Source organism: Parasteatoda tepidariorum, chromosome 5 (genome assembly GCF_043381705.1).
Source record: "Parasteatoda tepidariorum isolate YZ-2023 chromosome 5, CAS_Ptep_4.0, whole genome shotgun sequence".
NCBI classification, from domain to species: Eukaryota; Metazoa; Arthropoda; class Arachnida; order Araneae; family Theridiidae; genus Parasteatoda; species Parasteatoda tepidariorum.
The window spans coordinates 62684444-62701669 of record NC_092208.1 but is presented as its reverse complement, the minus strand read 5'-3'; the positions used below and the strand labels follow the sequence as shown (position 1 = coordinate 62701669).

At 29.1% G+C, this 17226-nt stretch overlaps 1 protein-coding gene across 1 annotated transcript in view; it reads left to right on the top strand.

Annotated features, from left to right (window-relative positions):
- The window catches only part of LOC107454014 (mitochondrial enolase superfamily member 1), a 33749-nt gene extending 23575 nt beyond the window's left edge, over positions 1–10174 (top strand). The window contains exons 10-14 of the mRNA XM_043046463.2: positions 651–738; positions 4483–4617; positions 7476–7647; positions 8879–8978; positions 9772–10174. Of these exons, the coding sequence (XP_042902397.1) occupies positions 651–738; positions 4483–4617; positions 7476–7647; positions 8879–8978; positions 9772–9964 (688 nt within the window). The 3' untranslated portion in view covers positions 9965–10174. The remainder of the gene's footprint in view (positions 1–650; positions 739–4482; positions 4618–7475; positions 7648–8878; positions 8979–9771) is intronic.
- The last annotated feature ends 7052 nt before the right edge of the window (positions 10175–17226 follow it).

The following is a 17226-nucleotide window of genomic DNA, read 5'->3' as shown; positions in this document are numbered from 1 at the left end:
TTGCAACTTATGCGCAGTAAATAAAACTTATTGATTTTCTAAATTTTCTTCGTTTTTCTTTTTGTCTAATTTGTATTTATTTATTGAGATATATATATATATTATATATATAATGCATCTGCATGAGTATTAGAAAAAAAATCTCTTGCAAAACTGAAAAATGCTTTTAAAGCAAAAAAAGAGGACATTTTAATATTCTTTCTTGTAACTAAGCACCACTGATTTATTCAAATGGACTTTTAATAATTTATGACCACATTAATTTTTATTAAACTAACTATTTTTTTCCGTTATTATTGTCAAAAGATTGAAGCTGTAATTAAATTAGAGATTAAAAGTCATAATTTCGTTTTAAGTACATTTTTACATGCTTAGATCAATGAGGAGACTTAATCTTAACTGAAAAAATTCTTAGCATCCATTAAGATAATTTGTCAGAAAAAATGCCCTTTTTAATCGTGGTTGACTCTTTTACTTTCTTCGTTAATCTTGAGAATTTAATCTTAGAATTTAATCTCTATATTCTCATTGCATAGTTCAAAATTTTTTGCTAAACTGAATGTCTACAGAATAACTTGAATTTCCTTATTTGATGAAATGGAATTATTTAGATTTATTGCGATTTCAGTTTTTTTTTCCTTCTCTCTTAGGTTTAAAGCAAAAGTAGGGTTGGATGTAAACAATGACAGACGACGATTGTCAATATTTAGAGAGGAAATTGGAAACAATAATTTATTAGTGAGTGACTTAAAAAATTTAGTGCTTCTCTAAATGTGCTCAAATCAGCTTTAGTGCTTCTCATATTTATTAAAGCATTTTTTTAAAATTTTAAATGGATCAGTTTTAAAATAATTAATTTTTATCGTTTCATTTAATCATCGTGTTTTATATTATACTTACTATTTTTTCTTTATACTAATCTATGTTAATGAAACAGAATGTTTTTATATATACGTATATGTGTGTGAATGCATGCATCTTTTACAAATCAGCAATTCTGAGCCTATCAGCACCAAATTTGGTGCATACACACTTGAAGACATGGCGCACCTAACTGCGTACTTTACAACTCCCAACGTTCGCAGCTTCTCATGTGACATCCCAAAGAAAGTGCTTTTCTTAGGATTTGAGAAATATTTTATAATGCGAGTGATTTTCTAGCTTGCAGCTCTAACTGATAATTAATTTTATCACCCGTTTTCATGAACTATTTATCTTTGGTTTCCTGGTTCTGACTATCACGGATTAAATGATACTATATAGTTGGTCTACTAAATGATACTATGTACTATATACAGTTCTTTCTGTAAGTTGAATTTCTAACTCATACTATGATAAATCTAATAGTATGAAGCCGCATCGGAATATATAAAACATTCATAAAAAAGGTTGTATATTAGGTGTCATGGATGCGGCAGTAGGGTAATATTAGGATACTTATTTGTTTCAATTGTCGGTAAAGAACTTAATACTACTGAACCTAAATTAGATACCTATATTTTATAATAGGTTCTTATTACCACAGCACCTATAGCGACAATACAAGTAGTATTTAATACCAAATTTGAATAAGTATCACTGTCGTCAATAATAGTTTGACAATTTTTTTAGCCCTTCTAAATAAGTATCGCTACTGATCGTCCAAAACGATTATCGAAATATAATTGTTGTTACTAATAATTTTTGATAACTACAATTAATTAATTTTGGTAATTTATTCATGCAGAAATAAAAAATAAAATTTTATTAAAAGGTAAATTAATGAAGATATGATTATGAAGGAGAATGGAATTCGTCTGTGAGAAGCAGAAAAAAATTCATATTGTTATCGACGCTAATAATGCTTAACTAATTGTGGTAAAAAGTTTCTGAATGAAGTATAAAATTAAGTTAGGTACTACAAAGTTCAATTAATGAATAAAACGTCTAGGAGAATCCTAAAAAATCACCATATTATTTTTGTCGCCAATGGTGCTTAACTAATTTTGGTAAAAGGTATTTCTGGTATTACGTTATTTGGTGTTTTTAATAGGTACTAAAAATACTATTATTGGTACCAAAAGTTATGTGGAAATAGGATTTTTACTTCCGACTGAAAAGGATAAGTACCGGAGAAAATTGTTAATTCTGGTAATTTTTAACTATCATGAGTTGACCTTGAGCAACTGCATTATCTATATATATATTTCTCTCACACGGCGACAAAAAAAGCCTCATTACAACTCCTCGAATGGCAACGCTAGAAAATCGACCAATGATTGCCGCTAAAAATGTCATTTGCCAAATCTAGCTGAGGTGGCTCAACATATAGTGCTTTCAAACACGGAAACTGAAATGACAATACAGCTGCGGCAATCTCATACTATTAAGCTAGGCAGAAGTGAGTAGTCTTTGTCGATAGATCTCTATTTTAGTATTTTGTCGAAAGTGCTTTTTCCCCCGAATTTATATATTACGAATTTATTTGACGACTTTTGATTTATATCACGAATTTATTTGTTTTATTATTGCTATTAATTATTCATTGAAAAATGAGTCTCAGTCAATGAGTCTTTATTTGAATTCAAATTTATTTTAATAACTTAGTATTTACTAAAAAGATGTAATTTCTTTTTAAAAAAAAGTTGTTATATGGATTTGAATGATATTTTTGAATTCTTAAAATTCTGTGCATTTGCAAGGTACGTAAGTTAGTAGCGAGCGAAGCAAGTCATATAAGATTGCGTAGCAATTTTCTGGGGTTGGCGAGCGTTAGCGAGCAGGGGGCGCAGCCCACTAGTGCTAAATAATACTGAATAAAGTAAATCTTTATTTTGATGAGATGGTCTTCTAGAAACATTTTTTGCTTTTTTAGAGTGTGCTATTATCATATACGGATATTATGAAATACTATGATTTATAATTATATAATTATTGCGAGATACAATTATTCTCCCACATTATGATTTCATTTAACAGTAAAATTGTATTTATCATAAAATACTATGAGGTATAAAAGCTATTTATACCATAAGTTGCAATTATTAATAATAGATTAATAATTACAATGAAATATTCTGATATACAAAATTTATGCGATGCAATTACTATGGTGTATTATAATACGTTGTTGTTATTAACACAATGAGATTATATAAAGGTACTTTATGAGATACAGTTTGAATTAATATTTTTGGATTTCTCAATAATTGCAAGAATGAGATATTGATATTTGTTTATTGTGTGTATTTTTAATAATTGGTATTTTATTAAAAATTCGGAATTTAATATGGGTCTCTAGACAAACCAGCTGTTGATTCACATTTAGATCTCTTTCCATCATGGTTGATTATCTCAAATTTCACGGCATTTGGTTAGAGAATGTTATCTCAGTTTAAATAGTTCGGGATACATTCAGAATTATAAAGGGTCACACTTTAAGGAATTCTGGATCAAATTACTGCAAAAAGTATTGGCACTCAGAGTGTAAGTACTTTTTAGCACAAAAATCATTTTTAGAGTAAAAGTTTACGGAACAAAAAATCTGATAAACTGTAATTTTTACTATAATATTTTACGTAATATCTCTGAATCACCACCGTAATTAAAAATATTACTGTATAAATTATAATATTAAAATGTTACTGTAATTATGGATCTTATGGACGCTGCTCTCAGTGTGTCATTACTTTTTATCGTTATTTTGACCGGAATGTTTAACAGTGCATCTGAATTCTTCTAAACTTCTGTACATAAAACAAAATTCTGCAAAAATAAAAAAATGTGTTCTAATTTTTACATTATTTTATAGATATAATATTTTTGAATATTTTCTTAAAAGTAAGCCATTGTAAAAAAGTTCAGTGCCCTGACAGTCCTGGACTGACAGTTTTAAAGGCATTTTTCGTTTGCTATCAAGCCAGTTTTTATTTATAATAATTTAAAAATATATAGAAATCGTGGAAACAAGAAGGTTTTTAAATATATTTTTGCAATTAATGCATTTATATTCAAAAATATTTTTTTTAGGTAAATGCACTGTTTTCATAGGTAAATAATTTGTTTGCACGTGTAAAAACAATGTTGGTACAATTAGTAAACTGAAATCGTACCAAATAAACTAAACCACACCAAGTAAACTGAAATCGCCATTTCCTTTCACGGTTTCCTTCCCCCCTTAATTTATATTCTATATTTTCGATGGCACCTGCGCTTTTTTCTTTTCTCTAATCTGTTTCTGACTTCATTTTCCTCTTGCTTTTATCAATCCAAAGAGCATCGTCTTCAAATTCTCAAGATATGCAAAACAAAATAAACACTAAAATTACTTTCATTTAAACTATTCAATAAACGGAGCTTATTTTTATTTTAAGAAATATTTTTGTAGGAATTTAAATGAATCGATTAATTGATTGTATTCTTTCATTTTTTTTCTATCACATATCAAACAAAACTTTGTGCAACTGCTTATTTTTTTTGGAACTTTGTATTTTGTTATTTTAGATGGTTGATGCTAACCAGAAATGGGATGTTGAAGAAGCAATTGATTGGATGAAGCAGCTCACTGATTTTAATTTACTGTGGATTGAAGAGCCAACTAGTCCGGACGACGTGTTGGGACACGCAGCAATAGCACAGGTGATGAAATGCTCAGCAATTGGAATTTTAGTTTTTATTGAAATTACTGAGTGGTCTTTAGATACCGTTTTTGTGCTTTGTATTTGAAATATTATTAAGCTGTTTGAATTTTTATTCTGAAAATACAGTGACCGGAAGCATATCACTCATCCGATTGACCATAAAATTTATGGTTATAGGAACACCTTTTTATCTTTGCGATTTTGAAACAGGGTTTAACTGGTACGGTTAAAAAACCGCGAATACAAAACTACATGATTTTGTAATCATTTGCAACTTGCATAGTTTGTTAGCCATAAAAATGAAGCTTAAACGGACATTGGAGCTCTGTGGGTGCTGCGCCATCTAAGCGTGATTGATAATTTCGTATTCTAATAGTTCAGGGTCACCAATTGAAGAGTGCAGGACATTAGAAAGTCTCCATGTATTGAAATAAAGGAAGGAATATTGTTGTGCCAACGCTGGGATTCGAATCCCTATTCTGCCGGTCATGAGATTGACGGATTAACTCTATCAACTACAGTATGTACTAACTGTAAGGAACAAAATGACTTTTTGATATGACTTTTTTGTTTGAATATGATAAAATAACAATTAAACAAGCTCCTATTTAACTATTTTAACCAAGAAATTTCTAGCAGTGTATGGTGATAAATTAATTGAGTATAAACATTTACAAACCAAATTACAGAATAAGTTGTGAATTTAACGAGAACGATTTAATTCAAATAAAAAATGTTTGTATAAAAACTAAAAGTAAACTTTCTTTCGTCTGTTCATTAGTTGTGCACACTTTTTCAGTATTCAAACAAAACAAAAGTCATCGTAACTTTTTTCCTCATAGCGGGAATATTTTTTCATTCTCTCTCTTTTAATTAAGAAAACGATTTTGCGTTAAATTAAAATTTTTCTTAATGTCTGACTTTTATTTTTGAAAGAAAGTATTTTCTAATAATATATTTTAATTGCAACTTTTTCATTGAAGTGAAAGTTCATATACAATATACAACGGAAACTGAAAATTCCATTGGCACAATTTGGGCACATTGAACCAGTTGATCAGTTATTAACCAATTCCATTAGTTTCTAAAAATGATGAAATAAATGTTTCGTTTTGTTAAGATTTTAATCTGTGCCATAATAGTTTTCTCACAGATGTTTTTGAAATATTAGTAAAAGAATTGAAGACCAAGGGGGAAAAATGGTTTATGTCCATGAAGGATTCTATGAAATTGCTTAGTAGCTAGCGTATGGTTGAAATCATTAAAATAAGAATATACATGAATATCGCAAGCATTTATTTATGTATCTCACGAATTTTAAAACAAAATAAAAAAATTTTAATGTTAAGAAAAAATAGAATTTTAAAATAGGATTGGTCAAGAACCGTTTTTTCCTCGTAATTCCTTTTCAATCAATACTTCCTCATTACATATCCCACAGTCTCCTTCAGTATGCTTTTCTTTTTGTTCGCCCTGTCTACGCGTAGACAGGGCCCGTTTTTCCCCAGTTGGCCCATCTTAAAAGTGTAATAACTCTCTGAGAGAACTGATTTACCTCGTTATTGATTTGTCAAAACTTAGTAATCCTTAAAATGCAACATATGGTGATCCAATTGCCATTTTTGTGAAAAATGTACATAAGCCGTTCTTGCTCCTTAATCATCAATTATTACAAAATAAAAAATTATGATGTTACTTGAAAATTATGATGTGGACTGTTTAAAAAATCACAGTCAAATGATCGTTTACAATTCAAAAGTTTAAGCTAATTTTGGAGTAGGTTCTACTAGTAGGAACTCAACCACATATCATACTTCTTAATAATCACTTTTGATAATGATTTAAGGAAGAATGGTTATGAAAGAATGTTTTGAGCATGTTTTTTTACTATATTCAGTGTAGTTAAATTCAAAGTAAAAGGGTGGATTTCAAATTCGATGCAGAATATTTTTATTGTGAAATTTAATAGCCTGTTCACTTAAACGTTTGTGATTTCCAAAAATACAAATGTTTATATTTATTTTTTTATAACCGTCGTTGAACAGCTGACCCAATTTTGAATCCACGATTATCAATGTTCAACTCCGTAGTCTTATTATTATAAACCAAATCCAGAAGACAAGGGAACTCCTGGATCAAGTATTGAGAGAAATTGGCCTTTGTGGAAGACCTTTTTGATGGAACTAACCCACATTACCATTACATGGACAGGAAAAAACCCAAAGAAACCTTTAACGGATAGCCTGACGGCAAGGGAACTCATGATCCGTCTACTACAGAGGATATTTTACGTCAGCACTGTAGTTGGTGCGAGCCATGTGCAGAATTCGCATCAGCTAGCCATCGCTGGGATTCGAACCGATACATATGATAAAGAGTTATCATACGTAATATTATAATAATTTGCCAAACATTTGATTTTCCATAAACTTTTAACAAAGAACAATTCCAGAAAATAGACTGTTCAAAAACGGCCAAGACAAATTAATTTTTTTTATATCTTTCTAATTTTTAATATGTAAAACAATTTCAGAACATTCAAATATTTAAAAATTTCATGTTATGATAAATTTAAAAATGTCTTGGTACATATTTTTTTACACTATCCAAGAGAAGTGATTAACTGACCATTAAAACCTGTGCAAGATATTTTAATTAATTCTTGATGCTGACTATTAAAAAATGCGCAAGACATTTTAATTCAATTTTGAGGCTGAATTTTAAAGCAAGTACAAAACATATACAAGAATAAATGTCAGTCATCAACAATGACCAATTTAATTTTATTTTTAAGCCAAGTTTCCAAATTGCACCGAATTTGGAAAGTCCCCATAATCAAATTTATAATCTTTTTAGGCTCTCAAACCTTATGGTATCGGAGTGGCAACGGGTGAGCAGTGCCAAAATCGTGTTATTTTCAAGCAAATGCTTCAGGCCAATGCTTTGCAATTTTGCCAAATTGATTCGTGTAGACTTGGAGGTGTGAATGAAATTCTTTCAGTATATTTGATGGCAGCTAAGTATAAAGGTATTTCTTTTCTCTTTTCAAAGCTTTTATTAAAACTGAGCTGAACGGTTAACAGACTGTCCATCCAATTAAGCGTGAAGTTCACGGTAGAAAGCCTTTTTTACCTTTACGGTTTTAAAACTATTTACATTAAAAAAGGTTAAAAACCCATGAATACAAAACATGATTTTTTTAAACCATTTACAACTAGCATGGTTTCAAAATTTTAAGAGAGAAGTTTAACTGGACATTAGAGCTAAGATTTTCCTTAGGTAATGGGCATTGGGTATGCGTGAATGCATTGCGTATGCGTATTCTAATAACTCAGGTCGCTGGGAACTTTCCTTGTGTTGAAGAAAATATTGTAAAGTCAACACTATGACTCGAACCCCGTTCTGTCAGTCATGAGATTGACAGATTAGCCCTCTCGGCTATAATATGTTCACAGATGTAAGGAACTGATCGGCTTCATTAGGTGGGTTAGTTAGTGCGCAAAAGTCTAGTTGTTCAACTGCATTTGGTGAAAGCAGTTAATAAACGGCTTTTCGTACGGTTAACAGTTTGAATGCCATGCAATTTATTGTTATTTGACTGTTTTGTTTGAATATGATAAAATAACATTGAAATAAACTGTTATTTAACCATTTTTCCAAGACATTTTTCAAAGTGAATATTATATTACATAAATTGCTCGAAAAATTGAAGAAGTTATGCAAGTCGTCATTTATTAGAAACGCCTCTTAGTCTCCTTCGACTATCAACCAGTTTCAAACCAGTTTCATTGCTTTTAATTTCATTTTTACAATGAAGCATTAATCTCTATAATAATATGTTATAGCTTAAAATAGCTTCCATTTTTTGAACACTTAAAGGCTATTTTGCACTTTAATAAGCAACCATTTGTTGTAACTTTATTTTCGTAAAGGATTCTAATAATTTATTCTAATATTTATGGCGGTGTTTACGGAATACTCCATTAGGTTTTCAAACAATTTATGCCTATGTTAGCTTTCTTTATTATAGCTTTTTCAAGGAACATATTTCACATCAAATTGATGAAAAATATTAAATAAAAGTTAGTCTAAATTTATCATTCACAAATAATTGCACAGAGTTCTAGTTATTTGTTAATTTATTGTATGCAATAACTAAAATATTTATTTTATAAAAATTTAGTTATTTTAAATAAAGAATGAATTTCTGTTTTTATAAAGTAGATAATTGTTTAAAATGTTTTGGTTATTGATTCTAGTTCCAGTTTGCCCTCATGCTGGTGGTGTAGGATTATGTGAATTGGTGCAACACTTAGCCATGTGGGATTTCATCTCTTGTGGTACATCACTTGATAGAAGGTACTGACGCATTTAATGGTGAATTGCAAAAATAAACAATAATCAAATAAATAAATGAATAAATAAATAAAAATGATGAAAAAAATGAAAATTTTCATTTTGAATATTAGTGAAATTTAAGCTCGCTAGTTAAGCTTATCTTCTAAAAGTAGTGAAAAAGTGACTGCATTTCGAAAGTAGTTAGTAGTCGCTACTCTTACAAAAAATATATACTACATTTGTAAGGAAGTTGTTGTAGTTAACGTCAAGGAAAATGTAGTTTCTCTGACCACTGGTCCAGGGTCACAAGGAATTCTAATAGTACAGGACACTGAATGCTCTTCATGCGTTGAGGGAAATAGAGGAAATATTGTGGTGCCAACTTTGGGAGTCGAACCCCTGTACTGTCAGCCATGAGTTAGTCAAAATATCCCTCTCAGCTATAAGTACCCAGTTGCGGGGAAGTAAGCGGCTTAATTAGGTGGCCCTTGTTGGTGCGATAAAGTTCTGGATTTTTAACCGTATTAGGTGAAAACAGTTAAAAAACAGTTTTTTTCCACAGTCAATAGTTTAAATATAATTTTATTATTAGGTATTTGACTGCTTTTTTGAATATATTAAAATAACATTTAAATACATTTTTATTTAACCATTTTTCTTGGAAAATTTTTATAGGTATTATAGATATTTAGATACGCTATAAGATATTTTAGATATATTCAGATTTATCTGGATTTTGATATTACATGCTTTCCGAGACAATGCGCATCAAATTGTTGCAGACATCCTTTTAAAAGTTTTATTACTTTTTCAGAATGGTAGAATACGTTGAACATCTACATGAGCATTTCGAAACTCCTGTTGTCGTAAGAAATGGATGCTATATGTTACCAGAGACACCAGGCTACTCTTCAAAAATGAAAGAACAATCCATAGAAAACTTCGAGTATCCCAATGGGAAGGTCTGGAAAGAACTTTTTGAAGAAGGTGTGTTTGAAAAGAAGTAGCAAAAAGAGATGCCCGAAAGAACATTTTAGAAAGAATGGTATCAAGCTTGTCAAATTTTTCATTTCTAGATAAAACCTTGAAATTCTTTTTATCAAATAAATGATAATGGATTTCTCCGTGGTCTGAGATCTCAAGAGAGTTCAATATTTGAACTTAAAATTGTGAAATTAATATATTTTTTTTTTGATAATAAATCTTCAAAAAAGAAATTGCGTGTTATATTTGGGTGTATTTCGATTTAGTTTCATCGCAGGTTGTCCGAGGGAAGTTTATTAGAAAAGAAACGTGACGTTTCTTCTTATTTTTTTTATTTGTAGTTTAAGATGACTTTTTTTTCTTCAGTTTAACTTAAATGAAAAGATCCACATTCGGCTCTATTTTTTTCATTTATACTGCATAATTTTTTATTCCGTAATAATTTTACTTTCTATATTTATTCAATTTTTCTACAAAATATCAAAGACTACCGTATATCATTGTGTGTAAGATGACTTTTCAAATCCTAAAACTTTTACGAAAATCAGGGTATATACCCGTAATAAAATTGGACATTCGTTGATTGTGATTTATCGATGTACTATAAATTTTGTAATGAGGTTATGAATAAATTTATAATAATTTACCCCTTTAAAAAACTATTTAACATATCATATATAACTTATTTTACCTTTTCTCTGGTCATATTTGTGTTCTATAAAAATGATTTTTAAAAACAATACTTTGGGACCCATAAAGACAAATTCAGGCCCAAGGGCAGCAAAATTTTCCGGGCCCTTGACAAAATATTTTTAAATCAAATTTCTGAAGAGTAGTCCTAACAATAAAAAGAATCTATTGAATTGCATTACAAGAGAAACATTCTAAAACATTTTGAAAGCAGACAATTGAAGATTCTTTTTCTCAGATAAAGTTTACGCATCTAAATATTAAAGCAAAACATAAAACATCAAAACAATGTTGTATGAAGAAAAAAAAATAGTTTGGTGACCACAAACAATTGAAATTAGTGATTTTTGGTAAAAGTCACTACCGCCTTCAATCTTCAGCTTTACATATTTGTTAAGAATAAGCTTTTAGTTCTTTTTGACACTAATCTATAAGAGACTTTGCGAATATGCCTTCTCGTTGCATTTGCTCAAGCTGTTGGGAGTCTGTCTTTCTTTCTTTATTAAAAATTGGGCACCTGGGCCGCGCAGAAGGCCCTTATCCCATACATCATGAAATGGAATAAACAGTTAAAATAAAAGACAGTTTGTGTTCAGCAGTCTATGGGGTGGCTGTTACAGGGAGACAAGCACCTTGCTTGTATAACTGAAGGAAAATGAAAATAATAAGAGCAACTTGCTGTAATCTGTGGATGGTTGTAGTTTGATTGTCAACGTGAAGTAACATAGGTCAGGATTTCAGTATTGGTAAAGGGTTTGATGCTGTGGACTATTGGTGCTTTGGATTATTGATGTAGACTATAGATGCTGGAATTGAAGACTATTATTTGTGCGAGCTGTTGGGAGTAAAAATTGCACCAATTAAAATTCAGCTTTACTTTCGAATTTGATTAGTACAATCTTTACACGAGTTTGGTTTATCACAATATAAAGAAAATTAAAAATAAAAAATGCCTGTTTTGAGAGAAACTTTTCCTTTCAGTATTTTTTTTTTAAAAAAAAGTTATATTGCTAACTTTTTACTAATTTTTGAGGCCCCCCAAAAAGTGTGGGTCCTAGGCCCGTGCCCATTGGGCCTAGGCAATAATCGGGCCTGACAATACTTTAGATTGCGTTCAGAAAGAATACGAAAAGTTAATTTATACAAGAGTTTTTAATAAAATATAACATAGTAAAAACTTTTAAACTATACCATAAAGAATACAAATTTATGTATACTAGAACATAATCTTTGTCGGATTCAATAACGCTATCAGTGTTGTCATACTGATCCTACTTTGCAATGATTTCTGCTTGGATCAGCATCTCTTGAGTCCCCCAAAAAATCGTCTTTACCTCTATCAAAGGAATTCAAAATTTCACACTTTTTAAAGGATTTTACAATAAAATTTGAATCCATATTTTGCCACGTGCATAATATCATTTGACATGTAACGTCTATAACAGGGGTTTCCAACTTATATGAGGCCGGGGGCCACAATTAAAAACGCAAATCAAATGGCGGACCACAACTTTATCAAAATTTTACGTAGGACTCTTTTATGTTTGAAGGAACATTAAATATTATTGTCAGATTTTTACCAAGTTGTACAAAACAAAAGTATTGAATTACAAATTAAAATAAAAAGTTTATATTTAAAAATATTTAATTGCATATTAAAAAATTCGGGCTACAATAACTTTAATGTGCACCCATGTATAAAACAATTAATGTGCAACAGATATCTAATTGTTAAGATATAAAACTTTTAAAAGGTTAGTATTAAAACTTTTATAGTAGCACACAAAATGTTCAATGACAAAATTGAGGTTTGTCTGCTGCAACCACCTGAGAATAGATATTTAAATTTAAAGTTTACAAATGTGAGTGTAAATATTTTCGTCCAAAATGAGTGGTTTCAAAAAGTTAAATCGGACAATTTCTTCGAGAAAATTTCTGATACACACATGCAAAATGAAATGAAAAGAGCAACATACACGATTATTTTTGTATTTGAATAAATATTTTCTTCGATGCAAAACCTGAGAAATAAATTTTTTTTTTTGCACTTTTAGTATGATAAATTTCACAGAAACGAAGAAATTAGGTTTTTATTAAGGAGAAAAGTATTTTAAACCCATATAGATTTTTTACGAAAATTGTCCGCAGAAAAATGACAACTAATATATTTTAGTTCGCGGGCCACAAGGAAAGGCTTCGCGGGCCGGATGCGGCCCCCGGGCCGCCAGTTGGAAACCACTGGTCTATAAGAATAATAATCGACTTATTGATAGAGGTTGAATGTAATTAATTTTTAAATTTTTAAAATATTTTTACAAATCCAATATTTTTTTATAGCTTCTTCTTTATAATATATTTTTTAATTACTTTAAATGTAAATATATAATTAAATTTTCTTTCACATCGAATGAAACAGTATATGTAAGTAAAACTTGTCGGCTATTAATTAGTTTAATTAATACTATAATTAGAAACTAAATTGATAGGATTAAAGAAAATATGTTTCATTCTATGCATTAACATGGTAATTCATTTAAATAAAGTTAGAAAGACGTAAATCATGATATATCTTGTCTTTCAAAGTAAAAAATTAATTTTTGTTTCTTTGAAAACAATTTTAAATTTTTTTTTATTGCTTTTAATTTGTTGTTGAAATTTAAATAGTTTTAGGTTTTAAACTTTTACGAAGAGAAAAAAGTTATCTTCAAAATCAAACTCATATCCTCAAATTATTCAAGAGGATTTGCATTTTTTTATTTACAAGGAAGTTTTAGAATTTTAAAACTTTAAATCCTTTAAAAATTGGTGATATTTTAACCCAATTAAAGTTTCTTCCTCAGAAATACTTATAAATATGTTATTGTATTAAACATTTAAAATAGTTCATATTTTTACATACATTTTTTGAATTCTTTTTATTAATTTGTTTAATTCTTTGTTCTTTATAAATCTTTCAAAAATTGTAATTTTTGTCACAATTTTTCAAAATTATTACTAAAATATATTGGATTTATTATATATATATGGGCGAATCCCAGGAATCATTAATCGAATTCGATCTATTCTCTAGGTTGTACAGACCGTAACCCTGTCAAACCGCAACTTTAGGATTAATTAATTGAATTTAACATAATAAGGGCATCAAAATTTTCGATGTTCACGATTATTTTCTGATATTTTATACATTTTCAAACAATTCTGGAGGTGCAAAAATAGTGTGCCTATTATTTTTTATTATTTTTTTTTGCTATCAAAAGTTAAAAGTTTTAGAAATCTGCACACATATTAAAGGAAAAAAAAATCGAATATGAGGGTTAGGTTTGTTTATTTAAAATGCAACAGATGGCGACACTACATTAAAATTTGTTGAGAGTTGAGAAATTGAGTTCCAGTTCTATTTTTCATCTAAGGCAACATTACGCATCGAGCCTTAATTTAGATTTACAGTTGTTTTTTCTTCCACATAACTGTTCAGGATTAATGCTACATTTTGAAACTAACAAAATCTTATATAAGACTTCTAATCAGCTCTATGGATTCCATAAAATAGTTTTTTTTTCAATAAAATTGCTTGTTTTCAACATTACCAGAAGGTAAATAATCTTTTTTTTTTCAAATAAGAACTAATCTCTTATGATCTTAGTATATCTCTTGGTATGATTTTTTTTGTTCTTATGTTATAATTCTCACAACATTTAATTGGTTCAACATCACTCACTTGTTTATTTAATATTATTATTTATATTATTATATTATTTATATTTTTATTTATATTATATTAAAATCTTTTATTTCAATCTTAGATCTTTAGAAAACGATATTATAATGGAGATGGATTTAAAAAGGTGTGACTTTGGTCTCTTTTATTTCATCACTTATCTACCTGACGGATTAAAGGCAACAAACATTCTCCTTTGTATCTAGCTTCATAATTTTTAATTCAACTCAGAAGACAGGGAAACTTTAAAGAGAATAACTTTTTTCATGTTAGGAAGGGAAAATTAGTCTTAGATTTCAAGAAGAAGAAAAGTAAGGAAATCACGCATGTCTACTGGATATTAAAAAGATATGAATCAATGCGTTCACTGCCAGATATATATGACAGTACTATGGTTGATGCATTTTAAATCTAACGATTGAAATTTTTAAACTGAGTGATAATTACTTTGTCAAACTTTGTTCTCGAGTAACTTTGTACTTGCTCATCTCTGTTGTTGGGACTTATCCTCCAAATTGCTGACGAAGTCAGACAAGGTCCATCAGACCGTTGACCGAAGAAAATCTAGGACCAGAAGGGGGAAGGAGTATATGTCTTCTCTGGAAAGTTCCAAACAGTCCAGGATGTGTTCGGGAGAAGCCTGCTCAGTTTGACATTTGGAGCAGACCTCGAAGGTTCTCCTGCCTTCGAAAAACGAGAGACTTTTTATGTGACCGCTTGCTAATCTGGAAATTGTGGTTTTAGAAGCTCTGTCACAACTTGCGCACCTCTTTACTTTTCTACTGTCATTTGTTGTTCAGATTCTGAAGAAGGTTCCTGTGTTGGAATCGAAATTATTGTAGGTGTGACTCTAAAGAACTTCTCTCGCCACTCATTTAGGGCACTGTCGGTAATTATGGTTACAAGGTTGAACAATTTCAATTAGGGATATGGGGTGAGCATTAAAGATAAGGTTTGACAAGGGTCGGCGAAGGAAGTATCCAAAGCTCTCCTCTCTAAAAAGAGCTCTTGTTTCCTTCGCTGCAGGCAACCCCAGTCAAGAAGGCAGAAAGAGTTCTTTATATAGATAATGTGTTAATTTTGTGCTGCATTTGCACATTATTCACGCTATATTTTGCTTTAATCTACTTTGCACAAAGTATTCCCTATCCTTCTTTTTGGAACTTCTTATAAGACACTAAACATATAGACAACGTGTTCATTTTTGTACAGTATTTGTGCATTATTCAGGTTGTTTTTTGCTTTAGTTTACGTTGCAAAAAAGTATTCCCTAACCTTCTTTTTGGAACTACTTATACCATAAGTATTGTTAATAAGTTTAAAAATATTGAAATCTTGAACAATCATTCATAAACGAGGTTTACAAATTTTAGTAGATATTTGCGTTAGATGAAAAAAACAACTTCCATTTTTCAAAATCGTGCAATTTCGGAAAGTAAATTAATATTTGATTAATTTGAAAATCATGCCATGAATAATAAATTTATTTATTCCATTACTTATTCAAAGCTAAATTTTAGAGGTAAATAAATTTTTTTTCCACTGAGAATAAAAAGTATGGTCAAAACTACCAGAATGTGGTAAAATTTATCATGTTTTTTGGTTTATAGGAACACGAAGAATCTCGTTAATTTCGACCGAAGTGGTTTGGTAATGATTTTGGTAAAATTTACAGTAAATTATGCTTTTATAATATGTGATGAAAATTGGTAATTTTTAGAAAATTGACATACACATTCTCATCTTAACAAAATTGTTGTAAAATTTGGTAATTTTAATATAATATTTTAAAGAGCATGGTATAAATGCCATTTATTCGGTTAGATTATTTTCTCAGTTTTTAATATTTTACAAAATGTTTGGTAATAAGAACTATAATTTTGAATACTAGAATTTTCAATAAGCAGTTAGCATTTGAATGGAAAAATTACCAAATGAATGGTTTAAATATCGTACATTTTGGTTTTATTAATTAGAATTAAGTGTTTTTTTTGCTAAAAATGTCATTAGTATACCATGCAGTAATTTAACAGTTTTTTTCCTCAGCGAATTATTTTTTAAACTCCTAATGAAAACATTCACAATATAAAATTAGCAAATGTTTCAGTTATAATATTGAAGTATATGATCAAAAATATGTAAAATCAGTACATAATTTTTTAAACAAATAAACTTTTTTTGATACACTAAAAAAAAGTTGAAATCAAATGTACATCTCTTTTTTTTAAAAATTAGCCAATCAGAAAGAAACGACATTTTCCCATTAAAATAAGTATAGATTTAAAAATAAGTATTAATTAAAATATTTATACTTATTTTCCATGTTTCAAGTTTCAACCCTACTGATGATTAAACATCAAAAAATATTCATTATATATTTATAAAAATTTAATCCAGTGAACAAATACAGTATTGCGTACACAATCTTTATCATAAAAATAATAAGTAGTTTTCTCAATTTCTGCTATTAAACAAAAATAATCCATTTTGTTTGTAGAGATAAAAATGTAATTCATATAAAAGTTTAAAACTGTCTACTTTGTTTAAACTTAATTAAAATATATGTTCGTATTTTTTATGAAAAATATATATTCGAAATAAATAGTTTTAACGCAATAATTCATTAGTAAAACAAAAAAGTTTTCTAAAGCTCATTTCGAAATAAGGTTGTGCATTTAATGAACAGTGTTTTTATAATGCGCCTAGCTAGCAAGAGAATATTTTTATCGAAACCTCAAAAGAAAAAACTCTCAGGAAGAAAACTATGAGTTATTTGTTTAATTAGCTGCCCTTTATTTAATATGTATTGAAATTTAAATCATATTAAAGTAAGTATTCTACTGTGTGTTTAGTTCTTCTATTTAAAACAAAAAGAAT